The 23,583-nt window shown below is 45.3% G+C and overlaps 1 protein-coding gene across 9 annotated transcripts in view; it reads right to left on the bottom strand.

Moving 5' to 3' along the window:
* Positions 1 to 2,163: 2,163 nt before the first annotated feature.
* HLF (HLF transcription factor, PAR bZIP family member) overlaps positions 2,164 to 23,583 on the bottom strand; it is a 54,499-nt gene continuing 33,079 nt past the window's right edge. For 4 of the 9 annotated variants that reach the window (XM_019945463.3, XM_033846764.2, XM_019945467.3 and 1 more), the window contains 2 exons: positions 11,446 to 11,666; positions 2,164 to 6,454 (listed from right to left, as the gene is read on the bottom strand). In XM_019945463.3, the coding sequence (XP_019801022.1) occupies positions 6,236 to 6,454; positions 11,446 to 11,666 (440 nt within the window). In that variant the 3' untranslated portion in view covers positions 2,164 to 6,235. The other 5 variants (XM_019945464.3, XM_004325289.4, XM_019945466.3 and 2 more) reach the window with 4 other exon arrangements.

Below are 23,583 nucleotides of genomic sequence, written 5' to 3'. Positions count from 1 at the left end.
CCTAATTACAGTGATTGCCTTTTGCCTTTGTTGAGCCCGTAGTTTAAGCCATGGAGTACAGTAGCACAGAACACAAACTCTGGAATCAGGCTTCCTGCCTGGGCTTAAATTCTGCTTACTTCATTTCCATGAGCCTGTTTCTTTAAAACAGGAAAAATATTAGTAGCAATTTCATAGCATGAGAAGGAAGTGAGATGTGGCAGGTACACGGTTTAGTACCTGTCAGCTTTTAGTTTAGTACAGGGTTCAGTAACTGTCAGCTTTTCCTATCGTGCCAGGCTTTGCAGGATGAAGAGAAGTCAGAGAGGGGCCTTTGGATGCAAGTCTTCACTGACTCAAAGCCCAGAGAGGCAGAGAACGCTCACCACCTTCTTTACCTGGGCCTTTCTCCTCCAATAGGGTCATTTACATTTATTACCAAGAAGCCATCTCCCGACCACAAAGGCAAGACTTCCACAATTCCCACCCAGATCCTTGCTAAAGATGCCCAAAGAGACTTCTAAGCCAGTGATTTTCAAAGAGGGAATGGAATTCCTGTGCTTTGAAGAAAAGGACTTGGCAGTTGAAGGTTTGTTATGTTTAAATGGGAATGGAAAAGCCATCCCAAGGGCAGCAGTGATGGGCCCTGGGGACTGAGGTCTCACGAGTGACTGGGCATCTACACAGCTGGGCTTCACATCAGTTCCTGCCACCATAAAGTCACAAGTCTCTCCAGGCATGGAGAAGCAGTCATTTCCTCTAAGAGGTTTGAAGATGCAAAAATATAAAATCAGTTACTCAAAGAGAATCTTGCTAAGGTCATTGTACCTATTCCTCTGAGAAAGGAGAAAGTTGTTTAATGGTGAAATAGAGCTGACCCCTGACTTGTAGCTGCTTAAATTGGAAGGTGCCACCTGGATGGACATCCCCCAACCTGTGGTCAAAGCTCTGATCTACTAGGGATGTCAGAGTATGAACCACACCCATGCCGGGGCATCACCTGTTCTCTCGCCACCAGCCACCTACCCCTTCTTCTGCACAGAACTGTTTTCTGACTTCTTTGGAGGAACAAATGGTCTGAAATATTGAACTGGAAAAAGTGCAGCAGGTACACATTCTATCCTCAGGTCCCTGTGGCAGTTATTTATTGAGGGCCGATGAGGTACCAGAGACTATGCATTTATGTCATTAGTTCTCCCCAAAACCCTCAGGGGTGGAGAGCTGACCTTCTCACAGATGGGAGATTCAGGTTTAAAAGTGCTTAGTAGCTGTTCAAGGTCACACACTCGCTAAGTGACAGATCTGAACCACTGAACTAACTCCTCACCAGAGCTCCCTTCTCTCCTGCCACAGATGCTGAGCTCCTTGGCCTGGACCGTGGCACATGAGCGCCAGTGTTTTGAGCTCCCCAGGTGATTCTAATGGGTTGCCTGGGCTGGGAACCACCATTCTACATCAGCCTTCCTGTTAATCAGGGGGTTTTATTCCATCTTGCATCACAGATTCCTTTGGAGGGTGGGGAAGCTATGGATCTCCTCTACAGAAAAATACATGTTTATACACAAAAAGTTGCATACAGTTTCAGGTAATTATGGAAGTTTTGAAGCTTCTACATGGATCCCCCAAGGTCATGAACTCAAATTAAGGTCAAGTCTGTAAATCCTTGGCTCTAATCACTTGGCCACACATGGGAGTTAGCTGTGAACCTTTAAGAAATTCAGATTTCCAGGCCCCATCCCAGATGTACTGATTCAGCATCACTGGATCTGCAGTCTTGTAATATGGTCCCAGGTGATTCTTATACGTCCAACAAGAAAACAGTCTTTGGACTGGTTTTTGGGAACCACCACTCTAAATGACACCCATTTGATGGATCAGAACTCTTTTCTGTCACTTCTACCAGCTACTTAAGCTCCCGAACCTTCTATCTTTCTTCTGTAAATGGAGATAACAATTGTCCCTACCTCATAGGGTTGACATGGGATTAAATAAAATATTCCATGCAAGTGTTTAGCATAGTGCCTGGCATGTAAGTACTCAATAAATGTTGATTTTTCACTAACTATATAGTATTATTACTTTATCATCTATGTAATTAACTCTGTCAATGGCTTCTTTATGATAGAATTGGGAACAGAATCTCATTTCCAGCAGACTGTCAACAAAAATAAAGGAAAGACAGGAAACAATCCAAAGTTTATTAAACATTAAGAATAACAGACAGATAAAGGTTTGGACTTATCAGCAATAAACACCACCAATACCATGGTGTACAATTACACTGACCTCAAGTGAACTTGTACCTGTTTAACAGATGCAGTCTTTGTGGTGTTGCCAAAAGGATAACAGTGATTATTGTTATGTTCGGTAAGGTGCTCCAAAATGAAAGATTTTATGCCTTAACTATTCACACACACACACACACACACACACATACACACATTCCTCTACATACACTTGGCCCTTTGCAAAATGTACTGACTTTAGTTGCCAAATCCAATGCATCAAGATTGAAGACATGGCTTTGCTCATTTAAAAATGACACTGTTGACTGTAGAGAAAACCTAGAGGAGATCTTGGCCTTCCCAGTGGGGGCCTAGAAGCCCTCAGCAGGAAGCTGGCGGACTGAAAGCAGGTGTCTACCACCTTCTGGGATTGGTCTGATTAACGCTGATCAAGTTTGAGTTTTCCTAAAAGGAACATTAGGGGAAAAGTAGATAAACTCCTTGCGTTTTACAGAATGACCTTTGTTTTACTTTGGGGTGGGGGTGGGAGGTGGGAAGGACTCTACTTAAAATTCTTCTTGACTCTTCTGAAAACAGACTCAAGACCTTTCAAATGTACATTCAGAATTATTGTGAATTCCCTCACAAAACTGGTGAGTTGGAAGGAACCTCTGGGCTTTCTCATACAGCTTCCTCCCCACCCAATGCCAGAATTCTGCACGCTCCTCAAATGAATGGTCCTTCTGCTTCAAAGGATGGTTTCACAGTGGTCTGTTGTATTTGAAGATGAAAGGCCTGTCACTATCCTGCTCACTGTGGGTTTTGAATGGTCAAAAGTGGCCACTTTCTCAAGGGGAGGAAGTGATCACTGACCTCCCTCCCATTCCCTACCTATGTCCTCAAGGCGGCACAAGCAGAAGGACAGGCTGACCAATTTTTGCCTTTCTTCGCAAGTCTAGTCAAAAGAAATGATGATGTGACCTTGTCAGAAGTTCTAGGCCGCTCATTCCAAATCATGTCTAAATGATGTTGGCATAATATGATTTGGATTCATTTTTAATGGCCAAGTAATTAATCTCTGAAAGATGCTTATGATGAAAAGGTGAAAAATTACAACAGGACTCTTTTAATAGCTTCAGTCTGCAGAACTCATTTGACCCTGGATGATCCAAGTCATTCCAAATTGGGCCGGGCTTCCCATACCATTTAGCAGAACTGCTTTATTTACTAGTTGACTGCCCTGGACAGAAGGCAGTGAGTCCAGGGGTTGAGTGCTCATGTGTGTGGTGACAATAACCTACATATAAGGCACCTATACAGACTCCAAAGTTTCTAAAGTTTTAAGACGAGGTAGGTTTCTGAAACCTCCCTTGGCACGCCAAAGAATGTTTTATTATGATCTTATTTCTTCTGCAGGAAACATTTATGATGCTCATTTGATACAAACAACCTAATTTCAGAAAGACCAGTACTCAAATACAGTTTTTCAGCTACCATTTTAAACGTCAATGAATTTAGATGGTCTTCAGGACAATCCTTCAACACTTCTCCACTTAAAGATGTCATTTGTTTCTGTTTTAGTGACGATTTAACAATTCTGCTGCAATTAGTCTCTTTACCTATAAAAAGGCCAACTCCATGTCCACTTGTTTCTCTGAATAACACTTATTCAGTTCTGCTTAAGTTTGCCAAAGGTCTTATTTATTTTATTGGTTATTTACCTGAACAATGTATTTCAATTCCAATACTCTCCCATCTCCCACCATAATCTGTAGCTTGGGACAAAACGGATACCTAGCAGGAATATTTTACTATTCAGATTTTCCAAGACTATGACACTATGAGAGAAGCATTGCTGATGGATTGACAAGGAGACCACCAGGTCACTAAAGAATTACATACTCTGGACACAGGAAACTAGAAAATCCCACTGATTAAAGGGTATTTTAATCTTGCGGAAAATGTTTCTTTGCAACAACAGCAGAATCTCTCGACACAAGTTAGTGAAACAAAAGAACAATCGTCTTTAAAGTCAAAACATCTATCAAATTATAAACCATACACATAGCACCAATATTAACCTTATACTGCGTACGATGCACGTGCTCACAGAGGAGAACAGAATTGTTTGGGATGCTTGCAGTGATGCTCCATTCCAGGAACTCATAATTTTGAAGTGAACATTTTTGTGGCAGATGCTTTGCCTAAAAAACACTGTATCATCCAATAAATATTTGACTAACATCCATTTCGTGCTTTTGGGTGATGTTAACTGACTTCTTTCTGAGACCTAATAGGAAATAAGAGAGCTCCTTTGGTGTTTTAGAGCAGAATTTGTCAGAGCAAGCTTCGATACTGTTGTAAAATTTTAATTTAAAGCAGAAAACATGCTGATGTGTCAGTGATAGGCTTAAAATATTAAAGACTTCAAAAACACCCAAGCACTTCTTCTCTGTACAACATTGATGAATATATATCTTTGCTATATAATTTTAAAACATGGAATAGTTTTCCTTTTCTCTTTGCTATATATAATATATGTCTTCCAAAATACATCGTCAGTATTTATATCTGAAAAATACTGTACAAAAAGAACTTCCTATAATTACTCTGTATAAACATTAAACAATTTAATAATCTCTCCTTTTGGTCTACAGTAAACATTTAAATTGATTGGATTAACCACAGTTTGTGACAACACCATCCCCTTCTGAGATACACCAGTGTCTTTTACATTCATTTTTCAGAAGTCCATTTTATAAGAGCACATACGTTCAAAAGCAAACAGAGAATAAGAAACATAAGCTCCAAAATCATTAATTTATGAAGCATTCAAAAATGACACCACTAGGAAAAAGGGTTTTACAAAACATCAACTTATTAACTTAACTGACTGATCTTTAAAAACGACAAGGTATAATTCACAAAAACATATATATTACAAAAAACGGGGAAAACTGAATCTTAATTGAATTGTATTGAATATCAAGAGGGATGTGGAAAAAGTTAACTAGAAAACTGGAGACTAAGGGTATGGGAAAGAGAAGAAAACAAAAGCAAACACATCAATGTCAAAAACTGTTCCAAGATGCATTTTTTTGGCTGTATACTGATAAGTTAACCCCTCGTTCTTAGACCTGGCATTTCCCTCTGCTTCTCTGTCCTGGGGATGTTCTGGTCATGCTGAAATGCATTACTGTAATTTTTGTTTTTTAAAAGACAGTGAAATTCTTAGGTAGGGAAAATATCCTACGTCCACTAGTAATACTCAGGCAGCATGCTCTAGCGTACAATAGGATTATTGCTTTAGGTACAGACAGTGCAAAAACACACTCTGTGTTCTATAATAGTACTCTTACTTGCCGGGGTTGGTAGAGTTAAAAGGAAACTTAGTAGACAGCAGTAAGTAAATATGGGATCTAATAAATCTAAACAGCACTTTAAATTTGAAGACGATTATCACCAAAACTGAAGATAGGAGGGAAGCAACCTGTAACTGAATGGAGCTGCAGTGTAGTGCTAAATTATTCTGTGCACCTTATTAGCATGGTAACTTACAGATTAAACAGAAACAAGAGCCTGTGGTCTTGAAAACCAAGATCTACTATTTCACCAGGGCCCTTCTTAGTGAGCCCAACCAAAGTGTCCTGGAAGAGTAGGTAAGTGCCAACATGAAGCCACGCGGAAAGGACAGGAGTGGAGGAGGAAGGGGGTCAGGAAACCCACGAGAAGTCTCCGCAGTCCAGTAAAAACATGGCACCTTTCATTTTGGAACTAAAAGACGATGGAGGGCTATCAAAATGGCAAGTGCAAAGGGACGCGCGCACGCGCGCGCGCACACACACACACTCACACACACACACACCCGTTGACCACACATGAGCACAAGCACATACACACACGCACGCCAAAATGTGAGTCCGTCCTGTTGATGCATCTGGTAAAGTGCTGATGTCAGGAAGGTCGGTAGGTGCGGTGCAATCAACCAGGAGACCCCTGTCCGGGGCCTGAGGCCGCCCGCGGACGCCGGCCTACAGGGGCCCGTGCCGGGCCTCGTACTTGGCCAGGATGTTCTTGCACTTGCCCAGCTCCTTGCGCAGGTCGGCCACCTCCTGGCGCAGCGCCGAGTTCTCCTTCTCCAGGAAGGACGCGCGGATGGCAATCTGGTTCTCCTTGAGGCGCCGCGCATCACGCGAGCGCTTGGCCGCCATGTTGTTCTTCCGGCGCCGCGCCCAGTACTTGTCGTCCTGCTCGGGGCGGGGGAAACACACACCGACGCGGTTAGACCTCGGCCCGCGTCCCGCATCCCCACCGGGCTTCCCGTCCCCGGCTCCAGCTCCGGCTCTGCGAGCCGAGGGCACCCGCCCTTCGCCGGGCCGCCTCTCCCGCCCAACAGAGCGCACGTCCCCAAGCAAAGCCTAGCTTCCCGCACTCCCTGAAGGACAAGCCTAACTCCTTCCCTCTCTTTGCTGGAAATGTTAAACCCTTTTCTTCCCTGGGAGCGTGCTTTCCTGAATAAATTGACACAGTATTGTTGAAAGGCGACCTGGCAGTGTCTGCACCGTGCCTCTGGGCTTGCACCCTAGCGCAGTCCTCACGCACGTGCGCACACACGGGCACACAATTTTTACTGCAGCATTGTTTGTAATAGAAAATAATGGGCAAACCCCCCTAATTATCAGGAGCTTTAATAACTACATCATGATAGATTCACACAACTGTTAAAAATAATGATCCAGCTGAACCAGAAAGATGCTAGCAACATATCACTATCTGGGTAGAAACAGTGGCAATTTGCAGATCAACAGGTTCCTCATCCCACTTTGGTTTAAAAATTATAATAGTATATATTCATAGAAAGAGGCCCAGAAGACTTATACGCAGCTATTAAAAGTGGTGGCTTTGGAAAGGGGATTGAAGGAGGGAGCCAAGGAGAGAGGTAGGATCTTTCACCTTTTATTTTATATCCTTCTGAACTACTAGAATATTCTATAATGGGCATGTATACTTTGGCAACTAAAAACAAATAAAAAAAGTTCCACCTGCCACTGATCAATATACTCATTTTGGTGGCTAACATTTAAATAATTTACTCGAATTTCCTGTTTAACTGTTTTCTAGGCTGTCTTAGCCTAAGTGATGTTTAACTGTGGTCAACATGAAAGCAATCCCTCCTTCCCCCCACCCCCCATCACTGCCAAAAAAGGGAAAACCTTCCTAGGAGGACTAAGAAATGTAAGTCTTCTTCCATTTATGGTGCCACCTGGTGGGTTTTGCAACCCCCTTTTTTCAACAACTTGCAACACTAAATTCCTCAATCCTAGCAAAGCTAATACCTGCAGTTATGTGCCACCCAGAATAAGTGAGTGAGCCAGTTCTTCCCCTCCCCCAGGATTCCAAGAGGCATTTGGCACTGGAGGAGGTCACATGGTTTGAGGCCAAGGCTGCGAGCAAAGTCCAAAGTCAGTGGTCTGTGCCATCCCTGCATTTATCCTGAGCCAACACTTGCCCAGCACAAAGACAGGAAGTGTGAGACAGAAAGCATATGCAAGCACCTTCTATCTGCCCTTCACAGGCTAGTACTGTTCTCTTATTTATAAACCACTCCCAGCTTGCTATACATTTCATAATGTGTAACAAAGTGAAAAAGGTGATCTTCATAATAGCTAGTACCAGAATTCTTCTTAGAGAGGAGGCTGTCCTTTGGAAAATACCTGGATAATTAAGCTTCGGGCAGGATTTGTTGCTTTCCTTCAGAAAGGGTGCAGAGGAGGGAGGAAGGGGTGAGAGACTAGGGCGCTGGCCCAGAGAAGCTGGGAGGAGCTAAGAGAGCACAAGACTCCACAGGGGTGAGACAGCCTAAGGCACATTAACAGCAGTGAAAGCTCCAGCTCTGATGGAACTTGTCTGCATTACTTTGGAAGCCCCAATTCCACCCCCTTGGTCAATCAGTGAATCTACCATACTCATTAGTGTTCCCAGGAGTGTAGTTTCCAAGATGATTGGAAAGAGGGGTTGGCTTAGGATGTATCAGAACCTGCACACAGGGGCCGGGGAGAGAAGGGTTACATGAGAACAAGGAGAAGCTGTGTGCAGCGCGCAGGAGGATGGGGAAGCGGTACCACCGTAGGCCATGGACTTGGTGGTTTGTGACCAGGTCTTAAGGACCAGGGGAGTCACCAGCTGACCTCAGTGTAGCAACCAGTTTCTGAGCTCTTCTCACTTCTAAGGTGCTTTCATTTCCCAGCCTCACCTGTCCACATGTGCAGATGAGCTGGGCAAGGTGTGGAATGGGGACCATCTCAGGTGGGAGGGGAGCTGGGAATAGGACTGGAGCAGAGGCTGCAGAAGGCAGGCATGATAGGAGGACTGTCCCAGACAAGAAAAACCAGCTTTCCCACCTTTGTCAGCACAGAAATGGGGGGCGGGGAGAGCGGGATATTGAGTGGGGCTGATACATCACCTGTACCCTTTCCCTCTATCTCCCAGGGGCAGATGCCATCTGGCTACGGAGATACCCCTACCTGGCAAAGAACTCCTCAGTCCAGTCCCATCTTCTTGAAGGTCTGGTGTTTGATGACACCTCTGCCCAGCAGGCCCTCCCTGACATGTCAACACTCCCTTTTTCTCACTTGGGGGCAGGAACAATGTCAGTAGTGGCTCACCTTGGAATCCCCAGGCCCTGACATCGGACCTGGCAGACACTAGCATTTGAAAAATATTTATCAAGTGAATGAATGGGTGTTTGAAAGACACCAAGGCGATTAAACTGACTCTCAGCTAGGAATCAGTATACCACCCCTTCATCCTCCTGGGGCTGCCCCCTAACCCAAATGAATGGCTCCAGAGAGAGAGTGCAGGCAGTGGCAGGGAGAGCCACTTCACTCACTCGGTCTGCTCATCCAGGGCTGGAGGTCACCTGCCCCACCCAGCTCAGTCCTCCTGCCACACGAGAAACATCTTACAGCTCTGCTTCTTGCTTCACCATTGCTCATGCTCTGGGGCCTGAGACTTTACTCACAACTGAAGGAATCCAAGGACACCTGGCAGGACAGTGTTCCTGCCTGCTCCCCTCACTGGCACGTGAGAAGGCCAGGCCCAGCCACGGTGGCAGTGACATGCATAATTCCAGCACAGACGTTTTTCACGTGGCCTCTTTGTTGCTGAGGTTACCAGGGTAATTAAGTAAGCTTGCTCTTTGCTTTAAATGTGTAAATTTGGAGACCATGTGCAGGTCTGGCTGGAAGTTGTATCTACTACTCAGCAGCATCCCTTCAAACTTGCCTCCATTAAAGAGGAAATCCCTACTGAATGGGCTCCCCCGTTTAGTTTAAGAGGCAAGTTCCAAAATGCACACAGAATTGTATGGCTAAGAACACAAGATGAGGAAAAGCATGAGCTGAAAGAAGATGCCTAATCACCCAGGACCTAATCCCATGGGGCCCCTTTCTTACCCCATCTTAGTCTAACCATCGATTCCCTGACTAGCTTCAATTTTCTGGTGTTTTTACTATGCACTTTCCTCTTTTGATTCTCAGGGTGACAGCTATTGGTTTGTCACCCAAAGGCTCCCGATGTAGCTCCTGTCAGGGCCAACGTGCTTCAGTGACCTTTCTGGAAGCTAGCCGACCTGGGGACGAAGCTGGGCCTTACACTAACTAGCAGTGCTCACCTCTACCTTTCTGTGTCTCCATTTCCTCAGTGGTAAAATGATCACTTTGGTCCAGTGAATCTCTGAGGTCCTTTTTAAAACCCGACATTTTATTTTTTAATAAATTTATTTATTTATTTATTTTTGGCTACATTATGTCTTTGTTGCTGCGTGCGGGCTTTCTCTAGTTGCAGCGAGCGGGGGCTACTACTCTTCGTTGTGGTGAGAGGGCTTCTCCTTGTGGTGGCTTCTCTTGTTGTGGAGCATGGGCTCTAGACATGTGGGCTTCAGTAGTTGTGGCACACGGGCTCAGTAGTTGTGGCTCGCGGGCTCCAGAGTGCAGGCTCAGTAGTTGTGGTGCACAGGCACAGTTGCTCTGCGGCATGTAGGATCTTCCCGGACCAGGGCTCGAACCCATGTCCTCTGCATTGGCTGGTGGATTCTTAACCACTGCACCACCAGGGAAGTCCCAAAACCCGGACATTTTATGATTCTGCATCACTGAAGGTAATCTGAGGTATTGGATGACAGCAGTGACTTAAATCTGCCAGGTACATTTTCCTCCAGTGCTCTTTGTATATGTGAAAAGCAGAAGTAAATGGTCTAAATCAGTTCCAGGACAATGTCCCAAACTCCCATTTTCCCAACAGGAGTGTCTCTTCATGTGAACCATATTTAGGTTTGAGAAATGGTGGTCAGCAGTTAGAAAATTATGTCTGCTTCCAATGCCTTGAATGTATACAATCATATCTCTATTGTCCATATGATTGGAAAGCAACATAAACACAAAAAATTCTAAGCAATGGGTAATCAAAAATGGTTCTATTTTGGTATTGGTAGGCGTGGCGTAAGTTTAGAAAGAATTCTCTTCCTAAGGTATCGTTAAATGTGTCAGATTAATTTTAAGTTGTATCTGATTTCCTAAGGTAAGGCTATTTTCCTTTATAAATAATGTGTGCCTTCAACACAGTAGAGAAAAACCAAGCCCAAATTAACCTTTTGTTGAGATACTCAAGTGATCTTTACTTGAGACACAGAGTGAATATTACTTATAAATAGTGTCAGGAAACCCACCAGCTTCCTTAAAAATCCCACCCTAGCTTCCAAGGCTGGCAATGTGGAGAGAGGTCCTGTCTCTGGCTGTTACTCCCTGAGGCCTACAGAGAAATGGAAGCAGTTAATTAGTGTGAAATTCCCAAAGGAAAGGGAACCCTTGGAGACTATGAGGTCCAGATGCCCTTCCCCAATAATTTTTTTTTTCTCTTTTCAACCTTGAAAGATCCTGGTTTGATTTTATTAGGCTTTCATAGGTTTCCTTGCAGATAGTAGTGGGTTTGCTTCCTTCATGGGCTGCAAAGCACTCCATTTTATTGCTTTTCCTTATATCTATGCATTATCAAGATATGGAAGGCATAGTTCAAAAGACACCCAGAGAGGAAGCAACTTGCCTCGTCACGTGCCAAGAAATGGGATCAGAAATCACAAGTCTTTGTTCACTAGCTTGTGTGATTTTCCTGGGGTCACCCTTTTAATCTGCCTCTTGATCCCACTCTCCACTTGCCCACAGCCTAATTACCAGTTCCAATTTACCTTCAGATCATCTGGGATGAAGACTTTGCGAGCTTTCTTAATCATGGGCTGTGGCTTCAGTTCTTCCTCAGAGAACTTGCGTTTGCGAGGGTCAAACATTTCCTGCCCGGGGATGCTGGAGAGGGCAAGGTCGGCCGGGTCTGGCTCATAGCCCACCGGGACCTGGATGGTGTCAGGGTCAATGGGGCTCGGAGTATTGCGGTTGGCTGGCAACAGCTGGCCTGGAACAACACAGGAGTTTTAATTCATGCACACTCTATGGAGGCCCAGGAGACAGCTACTTGATGATGCTCAAGTATGAGGATGAGGGCAAGAGTCTTAAACTTACTTAAATGTGACTCTAACATCGTTCCTGAGGCACAGCAGGCTGAATGGCTTTACTCACGTCAGATCAGGGAAAACAAGGACCCACATACACATATTCACAAACTAAATGAAAAAATACATGCATTCGTTCCGTCCTACAACATATTCATGAAGCACCAACTATGTGTCAGGTACTCTTTTTTACCTTTAAGGTGTTTTCCAGGTGAGTCAGGGAATCAGACCAAAACTAGCCAGTGAGATATAGTGAAGGGATGAAAGGAAACCACACGTGCTTCCGGAGTGTGGGGGGAAAGGACATAACCCGAAGCAGGTTAGGAACACTCCTAGAGAAGATGCTTGGTATAGCGGCGTCTTGAGACACACAGTAATTAGCAAAAACGGTAATCCAGGGACAGATACAAGACAGAGGGTTGCATTTTTGAGGAACCACAAGTAGTCTTGGGTAGCTGTATCAGAACACAAGATGGAAAGGAGAGAGGCATAAATGCAAGAGACGTGGTCAAGGAAGGTGGGCAGTAGGGATGTTATAAAAGGCCTTGAATGTCACTGAGGGGTTCTGAGCACTGAAGTCAGAAGCAGAGCTGAAGTGTGGAAAGAAGTGTGAGGAGTGAACTGAAGGGGGCAGGACTGGAGACAGGAGATGAGCTACCAGGCTGTGGTGCTAACCCATGTGTGCATTCAAGGAATATTGAGCAAAACGGAAAAGATGCAACGGAGATGATCTAACTTCCACTTGACGGTTCTGCAAACCAAACCACTGAAACGCACAAAGGTCCTCGAAAGAGGGTGGACTGCATTTCGGAATAACAGACTGCAGCGTTTATGTGGGGAGCTCTGAACCTCAACTTCTAGTTCCATTTGAATTTTACAATCACCCCTTTCACGCCCAGAGAATAAATGAGAGGATACAGCTCAGCTCGGCTTAGCACACGTCCTCTTCTCCCTCACTGCTGAAGGCTGGACGCCATGCGGAGTATCCTGTAGGTGCCATTAGAAACTACCCCGGGTTGAAGGGCAAAGCCATCGACTTGCTTTCTGGCTAACCTGTGAAACCAGGCTCGTCTGTTTTCCGGAAAGGCCTGGTGGGGAGCTTGCAGAATGAACGTTCTGGGGACCTTTTGGTCCCCACTCTGCTTTGAGCTCTCTTTGTATCCTGCTTGCCAAAGAGGAAGAGATGGGTCCCAAGGCATTGGCAGAGGATGGAGGTTTCTCATTAGCCACGCTCAGTTCAGCTCCAGCTTCTAGAGGCTGCTGAGTTCTGCACTGGATGGGGTCAAGCTAAATTTGATCTTGTGCCTCTCGACATTGCCTTAGAAAATGGACCATATCTGAGTCAAACGGGTATTTTACTTTCCCTTTAGAAACTCTCTTTGAACTTAATAATAAAGCTACCCAATGCCCTCTCAGTTCAACCACCATGCCCCATGTGTCACCCCCGCATCACATACACACACCCACAGGTAGATACATCCTCTGCTCCCCTCTGGAAGCATGTCTTAATTAATATTTCCCAAATCTAATTGCTCAAAGTTACTTCAAGTTCTTCCCTAGTACTTCAGTATTCTGTTAATTATGTTGTATTTAAATCCCCTTTATTGATTTATACATGTTAAGGTTTACACACACACACACCCTCCTCTACCAGACCACATGGTCTTTCATGTTTTCTCTATCTTATCCCCACCCCACTCCTCACGGTGGTGCCTACTTCAGAGTTCTGCTTCTACAAAGAATACTCCTCATTTAATGGGGGCCCTCTGAGATGCTGGGCGCTGACATTCATTCATGAACATTCTAACAATAACACTTCACATTTAGGCAGAAGCTTTATCTGCATTCTTTCTCTCGAGCCCTTTCTCCCAATGGAAGTAGGTCAGCCCTACCTGCAGCACAGAGAAAACCTAACTGGACCACAGACGAGTCAATGGCTTTCAATAGCTTCCCCAGCATCACAGAGCAACCAGCAAAGGACATGAGAAACACAGCCGGGTCTCTTTTCTCCCAAGATACCCTTGCATCATCTTGTTTGTCTGTATTTTCTACTGTATTAACTCTGCTGGACTCATTTTTCCCCCTTTATTCCTAAATGTCCACAGTATCACTGAGTAACACGGAGGAAGATCTTTATTATTTTGTCCTACCTTTTGTGGATTTGCAATTTTTTAATATAAGAATTTTCAAGTTAAGACTGCATCATTACATTAATTTTTTTTTTTTTTTTTTTTTCCGGTACGCGGGCCTCTCACCGTTGTGACCTCTCCCGTTGCGGAGCACAGGATCCGGACGCACAGGCTCAGAGGCCATGGCTCATGGGCCCAGCCACTCTGCGGCATGTGGGATCTTCCCGGACCGGGGCACGAACCCGTGTCCCCTGCATCGGCAGGCGGACTCTCAACCACTGCGCCACCAGGGAAGCCCTACATTAATTTTTTTAAATTACCAAAGATGTTCATTGCAAAATTTCAACAAATGCAGAAATGTGTCTCCCTTGCCCCCAATCTACCTTGCTGCTCTTCCCAGAGGAGACCACCCTTAACTGCTTGGTGTGAACCTCTCAATCCTTGGTTTTTACATATAAATGATTTAACCCAAATAGGATTATTCTACCCACAGATCTTAAATTACTTTTTCAATATACCAGTATACCATATGCAATTTCCCATGTTAGTACAAACAGAACTACTCTGTTTTTTTAAAGGGTGAGTAGTATTCCATAGCTTGGATATGTAACAATTTACTTAATCATTCCCCAATAGAAGGATTTTTAGGTATGTGAGTATTTTTATAGAAGGGATGTCTAGAAGTGAGACTGTTCATGCAAAAGACATGTATATTTTATATTTCTAAAAGCATTGCTGAATCTTATCTATTTATAGTTGTACCAACATTTCTAAAAGTGCAGTTTTGTACAATTAAATATTAATTTTTAAAATGTTGCCAATCTGATATATACAAATATCACTATTGTTGAATTTACATTTCCTTGTTACTAGTGAGACTGAGCATCTCACATGTCCATTGGATCCATTTCTTCTCCTGTATACCACCCTCTTCATATATTTTGCTTCTCTTTAAATGGATTTTGTTGCTTATTCATTTGTAAGAATTCTTTATAGAAAGAACTCTTTATAGACAATGGATATAATCCTTTCATCTGTTTTATTTGTAGAAAATATTTTCTCCCAGACTGTTTGTTTTCTAACTTTGCTTATAGAGTTTTGCACTACTGACAAGATCTTACACTGTAACATGGTAATAATCTCTTAAAATTTTCTCCTTTATGGCTTCTAATTTCATACCTTCTCTATCCCCAAATTATATTATATGCATGCACGTATACAAGTATGTATGTATACATATACATGTGTGTACATACGTGTGTGTACATATATTACTCTATACTTTTCTCTAATACAACTATAATTAATTTATATTTTTAGGATTTTGAATCACCTAAGATTTATTTTTGTATAAAGTACATGCAAGGGGCATTACACAGTATTCTCCAAGTGTCTTAATATAATGGTAAGTAAGGTTTGATATTTGATAGGGCAAATTCTTCCCTCTTTATTGTTCTATTCGTAAAATTTTAGTCAGTATTCTTACACTCTTCTAGATGAATTTCAGGATATATTAAGTTATATTTAAAATTATTAATGGAATTTTTGAATGAAGATTGCATGAAAGTCATAGGTTAATTTAGGGACAACTGATACCTTTTAAATATTCAATATAACCTTAGTATACTCCCCATTTTTATTTTTTGTTCTTTTTCTTACATCTTTAAGTTTCACAGTTTTCTTCACTTTAAACTTTCACAGTTTTTGCTAAATTTATCCCTTCAATGTTTTCTCATAATTGTTGCTAATGTAAATTTCCCTTGTTAGACTTACTAATTGGTTACTGCTGACATATAAGAAGCTACTGGTTTTAAAATGCTGGGTTTATATCCAGCCACTTTACTCCCTTATTAGTTCTAATAGTTCTAACTTCTCTGAGTTTTCTAGGTAAATAATCTTTTCTGCCTCTAGAGATAGTTGTTGCCTCAATGTTTATAATTCCTACCTAAAAAAAACACCTCCCTGCACTGGCTGGGCTCTGCAAGGCAATAGGTAAAAGGGATGAGACTGGAGGTCCCTGCTTGTCCCAGACTTTAATGAAAAATCTTTTAATGCTTCACATCCTTAAGGTCTATTATAGAATCCTAGCAGATAACAGTTTGACAAGCTAAGGCATTTCCAACCCTTCCAGCCCTACTGCACTGAGGGTTGTTTTTTTTAAAATCAGAAATCACATATTAAATTTCCTCAAATGACTTTTTTGGTATCTGTTGAGATGATCATGTGGTTTTTTCCTGTATTTGTTAAGTCTGAGCTTGGTATTTCTCCAAGGCTTTCTTTGAAATATCAGGGGTGGACAGGATCAACCCCACGGTGTAGACTCTGCAGTTTGCTGGAACATTGTTTTCTTCTTTTTAAAACCATCTTAATGAAAGTCACTTCCAGGAGAGCCAAGGAGGATTTCTGGTGGAAAGGGTGGAACAAAGGGCTTAAATCTAGAAGATTAGAAGTTACCTTCAAACCCAAAATTGGCCTCCACTTTTGTCATAGAGTAGGCATGCCTAAACCTCCAAATAGCATAACTGAAGATAGGATGTTTTTTATTCTTACATACTTAACAAGAATTTAGCATCTCACGTTCAATTAGCTGATTAGCTAGAAGTCATCAATGAATGGGTACGGCCACAATCTGTGTTCTGTGTCCCAATCTGAAGTTGATGGTTTATTTCTTTAGTTTATGGCTGCATCAAAGTAATAAACTGTAGCTACATTTACGACTTAACCCTCAAGACCAATTACAGCATCTCCAACCTTTCTGATGTGCTCCCCATTCAGGAAGTTAAACACAGCCGTACTGTCAGGACAGACACCATATCCTAGTGTTACCACTGACGAGCATCAGCCAGCTGATGAACATTATCCTCTATAAAGAATGCTGAGAAGAGAGAAAACGATTTGGTTTGGGCCCATGGGTTCTCTATTAGAACTGATGGGTGAAATTCCTTGTGATTCAGTTTGGTTCATGATCTTCCTCTCCTTCCCATAACCAGTCTGTGGTCTGTTTGCTTCTCATGACCTCTTTGACCCTAGAGAGTCATAATTTGAGTTTGAAATAGCACTTCTGACCCCCTTTGTACCAACTGCTTTCAGAAGAGAACCATCATCGGGGCTCCCTTCACTGCAAAACACCCTGCTTCCGAGAATCCTTACATCACAGGGTGCCAATTAACTTAGAAGACTGCAGTAACACTCAAGGGTATGTAAAGTGTTACCATACTAGGTACAGAGATTAAATAAAGGCCTCAAAAGTACACCCTAAGGATGCAGGCTTTCTGAACTCTGAGGATGATTTAGCTAGTCTCTATTCCGATGGCAGGAACCTGTTAACTTGGCCAACAAGCACTCTGCAAAGGCAACAATGTCCTAATGGCCAGAGGTCTCATCCCTCCCTCTACCCATGTCCTGTTCCACGTGACTGCAGTTCCAGGCTGAGTCTATTTCCCCACCCCTTGAATCTGGGCTGGCCTTGTGGCAGAAGTGACAGAGTGTCAGTTCTGAGGCTGGGCCTAAAGAGGTTTTGCATGTCCTGCTGGTTCTCTGCAGCACTTTCGTCACCACCATATATACACGCTTGGTCTAGCCTCCTGGGGGGTGTGAAGGGCATGTGGGGCAGGCCAGTCTAGGTCAGCCCAGATCACTTGTTCCTGAGATGTGCGAGCCCAGCCAAGATCAGCAGAGCTACCTGACCAACCCACAGCAATTTCAGACGAGAACAATAAACCCTCATGTGTGTATGCTACCAAGTATTTGTGAGTGTTTGGTAAACACTGTCATGGCAATAGATGACTGATCTACAAGCTGAGCTAGTATATTTGGGGGCATGCTTATACAATAACATTAATATCACAGTAAGGTTTTAAAATGTACCGGGTAGTGGTTAAGCTGTGAAGTGAGTCAGACTTAGGTTTGATTTCTCATTCCACCACCTATACAGTATAAACTTGGGTGTTTGTGAATAAAGGGCCAGAAAGAAATATTCCGCATTTCCTAGTAAGGTCTGTTGTGAGGACAGGAACTACTGGTGAATTTTCTTCCTTTTTTTAAACGTACCTCTCTTAGTTCCAGTTTTTTCATCTGCAAATGGAGATTACAATGCCTGCCTCATAGGGCTACGTGAGAAATGAATGAGACAAGGTATTTATAGAGTGCTTAACATAATGCACAGTGCCTGGAAAGCAATCAGTAGTCTCCAGATAAACACAAATATAAAGTATAGACACTGTGGGGAATTCCCTGGTGGTCCAGTGGTGAGGGCTCAGCGCTTTCACTGCCATGGCCCGGGTTCGATCCCTGGTTGGGGAGCTAAGATTCTGCAAGCCGCAAGCCAAAATATATAGAGAGATAGACAGATACTATGATCCAGATACTTTAAAAAAAATCAAGAAAAAAGACTGCCTCCTCATCCAAGCTGGCATGGTCTCTCCCTTGAGCATCTCTCCACATCCTCCTAACTGCTCCCCTCCTTCCACTGGAGTCCCCACAATGCACTCTCCACACAGCCACTAGGAAACACTCTAAAAACAGAAACCTATGCAGGTCACCCCCTACCTCAAACCCTCCAAAGGCTTTGCACTGCCACACATGATAACACTCAAGGCCCCTCCTTACCGCACATGCCCAGCCATGCCGGCCTTCCTTCTGCTCCTCAACTGCCCTAAGCAGGGCCCCCCCTCCCCCAAGGCCTGTGTCCTTAGTATTCCCTCCACCTAAACACTTGCCCCCTGCTCTCTGCCTGCCTGGTCCTTCTGCATGCTTTAGACACCAGTTCAAATGCCACATCTTCAAACCCTCTGACTTTCCTCTGTCCCAACTCACCACCTATCAAACCACCCTGTTTCATTTCCTTTGCAAAATTTATCTCCCCCCCAAATTATCTTTTGTATTTGTTTGACCTTTGTCAGTGACCTCCTTCCATTTGCATGTAAGCTCCAGGGAACGGGGACCTTGTCTTCTTTGCTGCTGCATCCCTGGCTTCTAGAAGGAGCCTGCATGGAGAAGATGCTTAGTACTAACTACTGAGTAACTGGAGATAAACACCCCTGGTTCCTAACAAGGACTGTTGTGGGGAACAGGGACTATTTTTTCTTTTTATTTGTTATATTTTTCAAATTGTCTATAATGAGCAACGTTTACTTTCAAAGACAAATAAAAATTATCCTCTAAAAATGGACTTTGCTTCACTTTGCACATATATAACCTTCAAGAGGCTGTGTTAAATACTGTCAAGAAAAGACCATTCAAACCCCCAGAAAGGAAGAAGAGGAGGAGAAAGAAAAGGCTTAACCAAAGGTTATATTAGAAAGAGTCCTTCTCAACTCCAGCGGCTGGGAATCTGTCATAACCCTGAGACTTTTCAAGTGTCCTGAGCCTTACTCAGCTGATACACTGACTTCAAGGCAAAAACAAATCCCCCCCACCAACCGCCTCTCTCTCTCTCCCTCCCTCTCTCTCTCCTCTCCTCTCCTCTTCTCTTCTCTCTCTCTCCCTCTCTCTCCCTCTCTCTCCCTCTCTCTCTCTCTCTCTCTCTCTCACACACACACACACACACACACACACACACACTTCATTTGTGCCATATCCAGACAAGGTGCCCAGTAAGTGCTGTCATTGTGGAACAAATACACTGAAAGGTCCTCTATAAAGATTACTTTGATCAAAGCAGCTCTTTTCCAACAACTCTCTCCATCCAGTAACAGGCTGTCAACAGAACTATGGGTAAAGCACAGCACCAAGAAGCCAGCCCAATCCATTACTTGTAAACATTAGGAAGGGTCTGTCTGTTACCATTTACTGAGAGGGCGAAAGAAATGCAGTCCCGTGGGCTGGCAGACAGGCCTCCCCTGCCCGCTGAGTAACCAGTTAGTCACAGTGATGAGTGGCCAGGAGGAGTACCCCCTCGCCAAGGCCCTGCCAGTGTATCACCTCACTTAATCCTCAAGATAGTTGTGTGGGGCTTCCCTCGTGGCGCAGTGGTTAAGAATCCGTCTGCCAATGCATGGGACACGGGTTCGAGCCCTGGTCCGGGAAGATCCTACATGCTGCGGAGCAACTAAGCCCGTGAGCCACAACTACTGAACCTGCCCTCTAGAGCCCGCAAGCCACAACTACTGAACACGAGTGCCACAACTACTGAAGCCCACATGCCTAGAGCCCGTGCTCCACAACAACAGAAGCCACTGCAATGAGAAGCCCGCGCACCGCAACAAAGAGTAGCCCCCCTCTCCCCAACTAGAGAAAAGCCTGCGTGCAGCAATGAAGACCCAATGCAGCCAAACTAAAATAAATAATAAAATAAAGAAACTTAAAAAAAAAAACGATAGCTGTGTGAAGGTGGAATCATTAGTAACCCCATTTTCCAGACAGTTTAAGACAAGCTCAGAAAGCTAAATGATTTGCCCAAGGTTGCCCAACAAGTACATGAAACAGAATCTCACCTCCCAACTCTTCTGATTCTAAAGCCCAAGTTCTTAAGCATGTAAATGCTTCAAAGGACAGCAAGGGACTGTGTGCTTCTCAACTGAGAGTTTTGCATCAGGACCTGGGTCTCCTGGCCTCAAGTACAACGTTCCACTGACCCATCAGCCCGCGCCACATTTTATGGATGACGAAGTGGAGGGTCAGAGGTGAAATCCGCCCCCAACAGCCATACACAAAGTCATGCAGCCAGAAAGCTGGCGGGAGGTTGGTGGGGTTCAGTCTCCCATGGCCCACCGGGCTCCTGGGCAGCAGATGGTCCCCCAAGGAGGCAGGAATGCCTCCGGCTATGGACAAGAGCCCCAGGAACTTTCGGGCAGCCAGCCACCCCATTTCCTTTCCCTCCCTTCCCTCCTCCACTACTTCGGTCCTCCTGAATGGCGAGCTCCTGCCAAGAGCACTCCTTCAATGACAAAACAACTAATGAGCCTCAGGGCTAGGGCTCCTGTCAACACTACATCTCACTCAGGCATCTTTAAAGAGATTCTGGATAGCCAGAGACCACGCCTCATTTATTCTGTTATGGGTTATGGCTGCAGAGGCCAATACCCTTGAATTATCAGTATGCCAGTTAATACTGGGTCTGGGTTTGGGCAGAGACAGCTGGAACACCGTTCCAGGCTCCTGCTCTGGCCTTCATCCCTCACTTTGACCCGTCCTGGGAGATGGCTCAGTTCATCAGAAAGCACAGACAGACCTGGACTCATGGTGCCTTTGCCCCTAAATAGCTCTGTGGCCTGGGGCCAGCCACTCCCCCATGCAGAGTACTGCTCCCTCCTCTGTCCACTGGGGCCGGCTGGGATGGGCAGGACGTGGGGAGGCCACTCGGGGGCGGGGGTGTGGAGTCCGCACGTCCCTCCCTGAGCCCCCCAGCACACGCCTCCCTCCGGCTGCAGCCCAGGAAAAGCCTGCTAGATGTCGCCAAGTGTGACCCATGTCCAGGACCAGCACGCTGCTCTGGGATGGTGCACCAGTACCCAAAATGGCCCTGGCTTGACTTGGCAGCTCCTGATCTGGCAGAGGCTGGGACTGGATTAGCAAGGCCTCTCATTCCAAGGCTGCGGACCAGCGCGTGTCTTGCCAGTGGAGTCAGCAAGAAACCTGCCTCCTTGAGGTGAACTTGAGAGGCGAGAGCAGAGCGGCTCAGAGCCACGCCCGCTGGCAGTCAGTGACATGGGGCAGATCAGTTCCATTCAGGGGTCAGGGCATGTGTGGGCCCCCTGGCCACCACGCCACTGTCCCCAAGACAGAGCAGCAGAGTCCCCTTCACCTGCCCTCCCGGGGGCTAAGAGCCTCTCCCCACTGCTGTCACAGCACCTCCGTGTACAGACAAGTAACAGCGTGGTCAGAAATGTACTCACAGTGCCAGAGACCAAAGCCTGCGTGAACTGGATTTCAGATCTTGCGACACTGACCCGCACCCCTGCCCCGCCACAGGTGCGTAGGGAGTGTCATAAACTGGAAACAAGGTGCATCGTCCTTCCCCCACACACACGCATGTCCCTGCGCCACTCCACCCCAAGTCATGGAACATGCATGGCTGGAGAAAAGCAGGCCTCCTGGCTTCCTCTGCACTTGTAGGAAACGCAGGTGGGTGAAGACCCGGGAAGTGCAAGGTTGAGTCCCACCAACTGCCTGCTTGCCCAGTCTTCAAATGCTCTGTGCAGTAGCCATCCCTTCTTTTTTATTTTTTAATTTATTTATTTTTGGCTGTGCTGGGTCTTTGTTGCTACGAATAGGCTTCCTCTAGTTGTGGCGACTGGGGGCTACTCTTCGTTGCGGTGTGTGGGCTTCTCACTGCGGTGGCTTCTCTTGTTGCGCAGCACGGACTCTAGGTGCGTGGGCTTCAGTAGTTGTGGCACACGGGCTCAGTAGTTGTGGCTCGCAGGCTCTAGAGCGCAGACTCAGTAGTTGTGGTGCACGGGCTCAGTTGCTCCACAGCATGTGGGATCTTCCAGGACCAGGGCTCGAACCCGTGTCCCCTGCATTGGCAGGAGGATTCTTAACCACTGAGCCACCAGGGAAGTCCCCGCAGCCATCTCTTCTGAGAGAGCAGAGGCCCAATCCTCCCAAGGCTGTAATAGTGACAGTGGCTATAATCCAGAATGGCCACTTCAAGCCCTTCTGCAACTCCACATGCTAGAGGATAAGCAACAAGAGACATCTGGAAAGGATAAAGTGGGGACTAGAGTCCTAACCTCAGCCCCTCCTCAGAGCCCCCATGTGTGCACGGTGGTGATGTCAGCTTTCCAGGCAGGAGCAGAGGAGGGGCTCCTGCCTGCATTTACATGCTGCATCTAGACCTGGTTCAAGTGCACGCTGAGTATCTATAACCTCATCCCACCCTCCTGACAACCCTGCGAAGCACGTAGGGCCCATGGGCACATTTTACCTACGGAGAAATTGAGCCACTAAGCAATTTACTGAGGTCCCCCTAGGCTGGGGCTACCTTCTTATCAAGCAGAGAAACAAGCTCGCTATACCTGGAGGCTCTTTCCATCTTTAATGACAACATGCACCGCTGGAATCAGCACCACCTAGGTCCCTGGAGTCTCTTTAATTGTCTGAGATGGTGAAAATGTGCAGGCCTAGTCATTTGAAACCCGCAGTTTTCAAATTGCTGTCACGCTGAGTTATTAAACTGACTATTCTCCTTTGGGCCATGTGAGTTTTTTGTTTGGATTTAGAGGAAAGAGTGAAGCAGAGCATGAGGTAAGTGCAGGGCTTGCTGACGTCCACTGTGAACCCAGGAACCGACTGCAAACAAGTGGCCCACACTCTCCTGAGCAACACCCTTCCTCCTCTCTCAACCCCCCAACCAGTCCAAACAAACATAGGAAGAAAACCAGGATTGTTTTAAAGCCTGAGTTTCCGGATGAACGTGAATAGGATTCAGGTGTGTCTGTGGTTCTGCGGCTGCTCAAGGAGATCCACAAGAATTCCTTCCTGTGCGAGTCTCCAAGTTGAGCACCCAAAAGTAAACAAGCTTTTCTAAAGCCTCCTGCCTTGGCGCCTGGCCAGCGCTCTCTGAAATTCCCTCACCCCAGAGTTCACAGAGAACCCTGCACTGGTCTGGGCGCGGCTGGTCATGGCTCACTGTCGTCTCAAAGCCAAACTCATCCTCCAAGCTCCCAGGGACCATCAGCCTGAGAACTGTCGTCGTCTTTCCATCAGGCTCTGAACTTTAACCACACCTCTCTCATGCAGAAGGATTGAA

The sequence above is a fragment of the Tursiops truncatus genome, chromosome 20 (genome assembly GCF_011762595.2).
Source record: "Tursiops truncatus isolate mTurTru1 chromosome 20, mTurTru1.mat.Y, whole genome shotgun sequence".
NCBI classification, from domain to species: Eukaryota; Metazoa; Chordata; class Mammalia; order Artiodactyla; family Delphinidae; genus Tursiops; species Tursiops truncatus.
The sequence above is the reverse complement of the archived record's forward strand: the minus strand, read 5'-3'. Positions and strand labels throughout refer to the sequence as shown.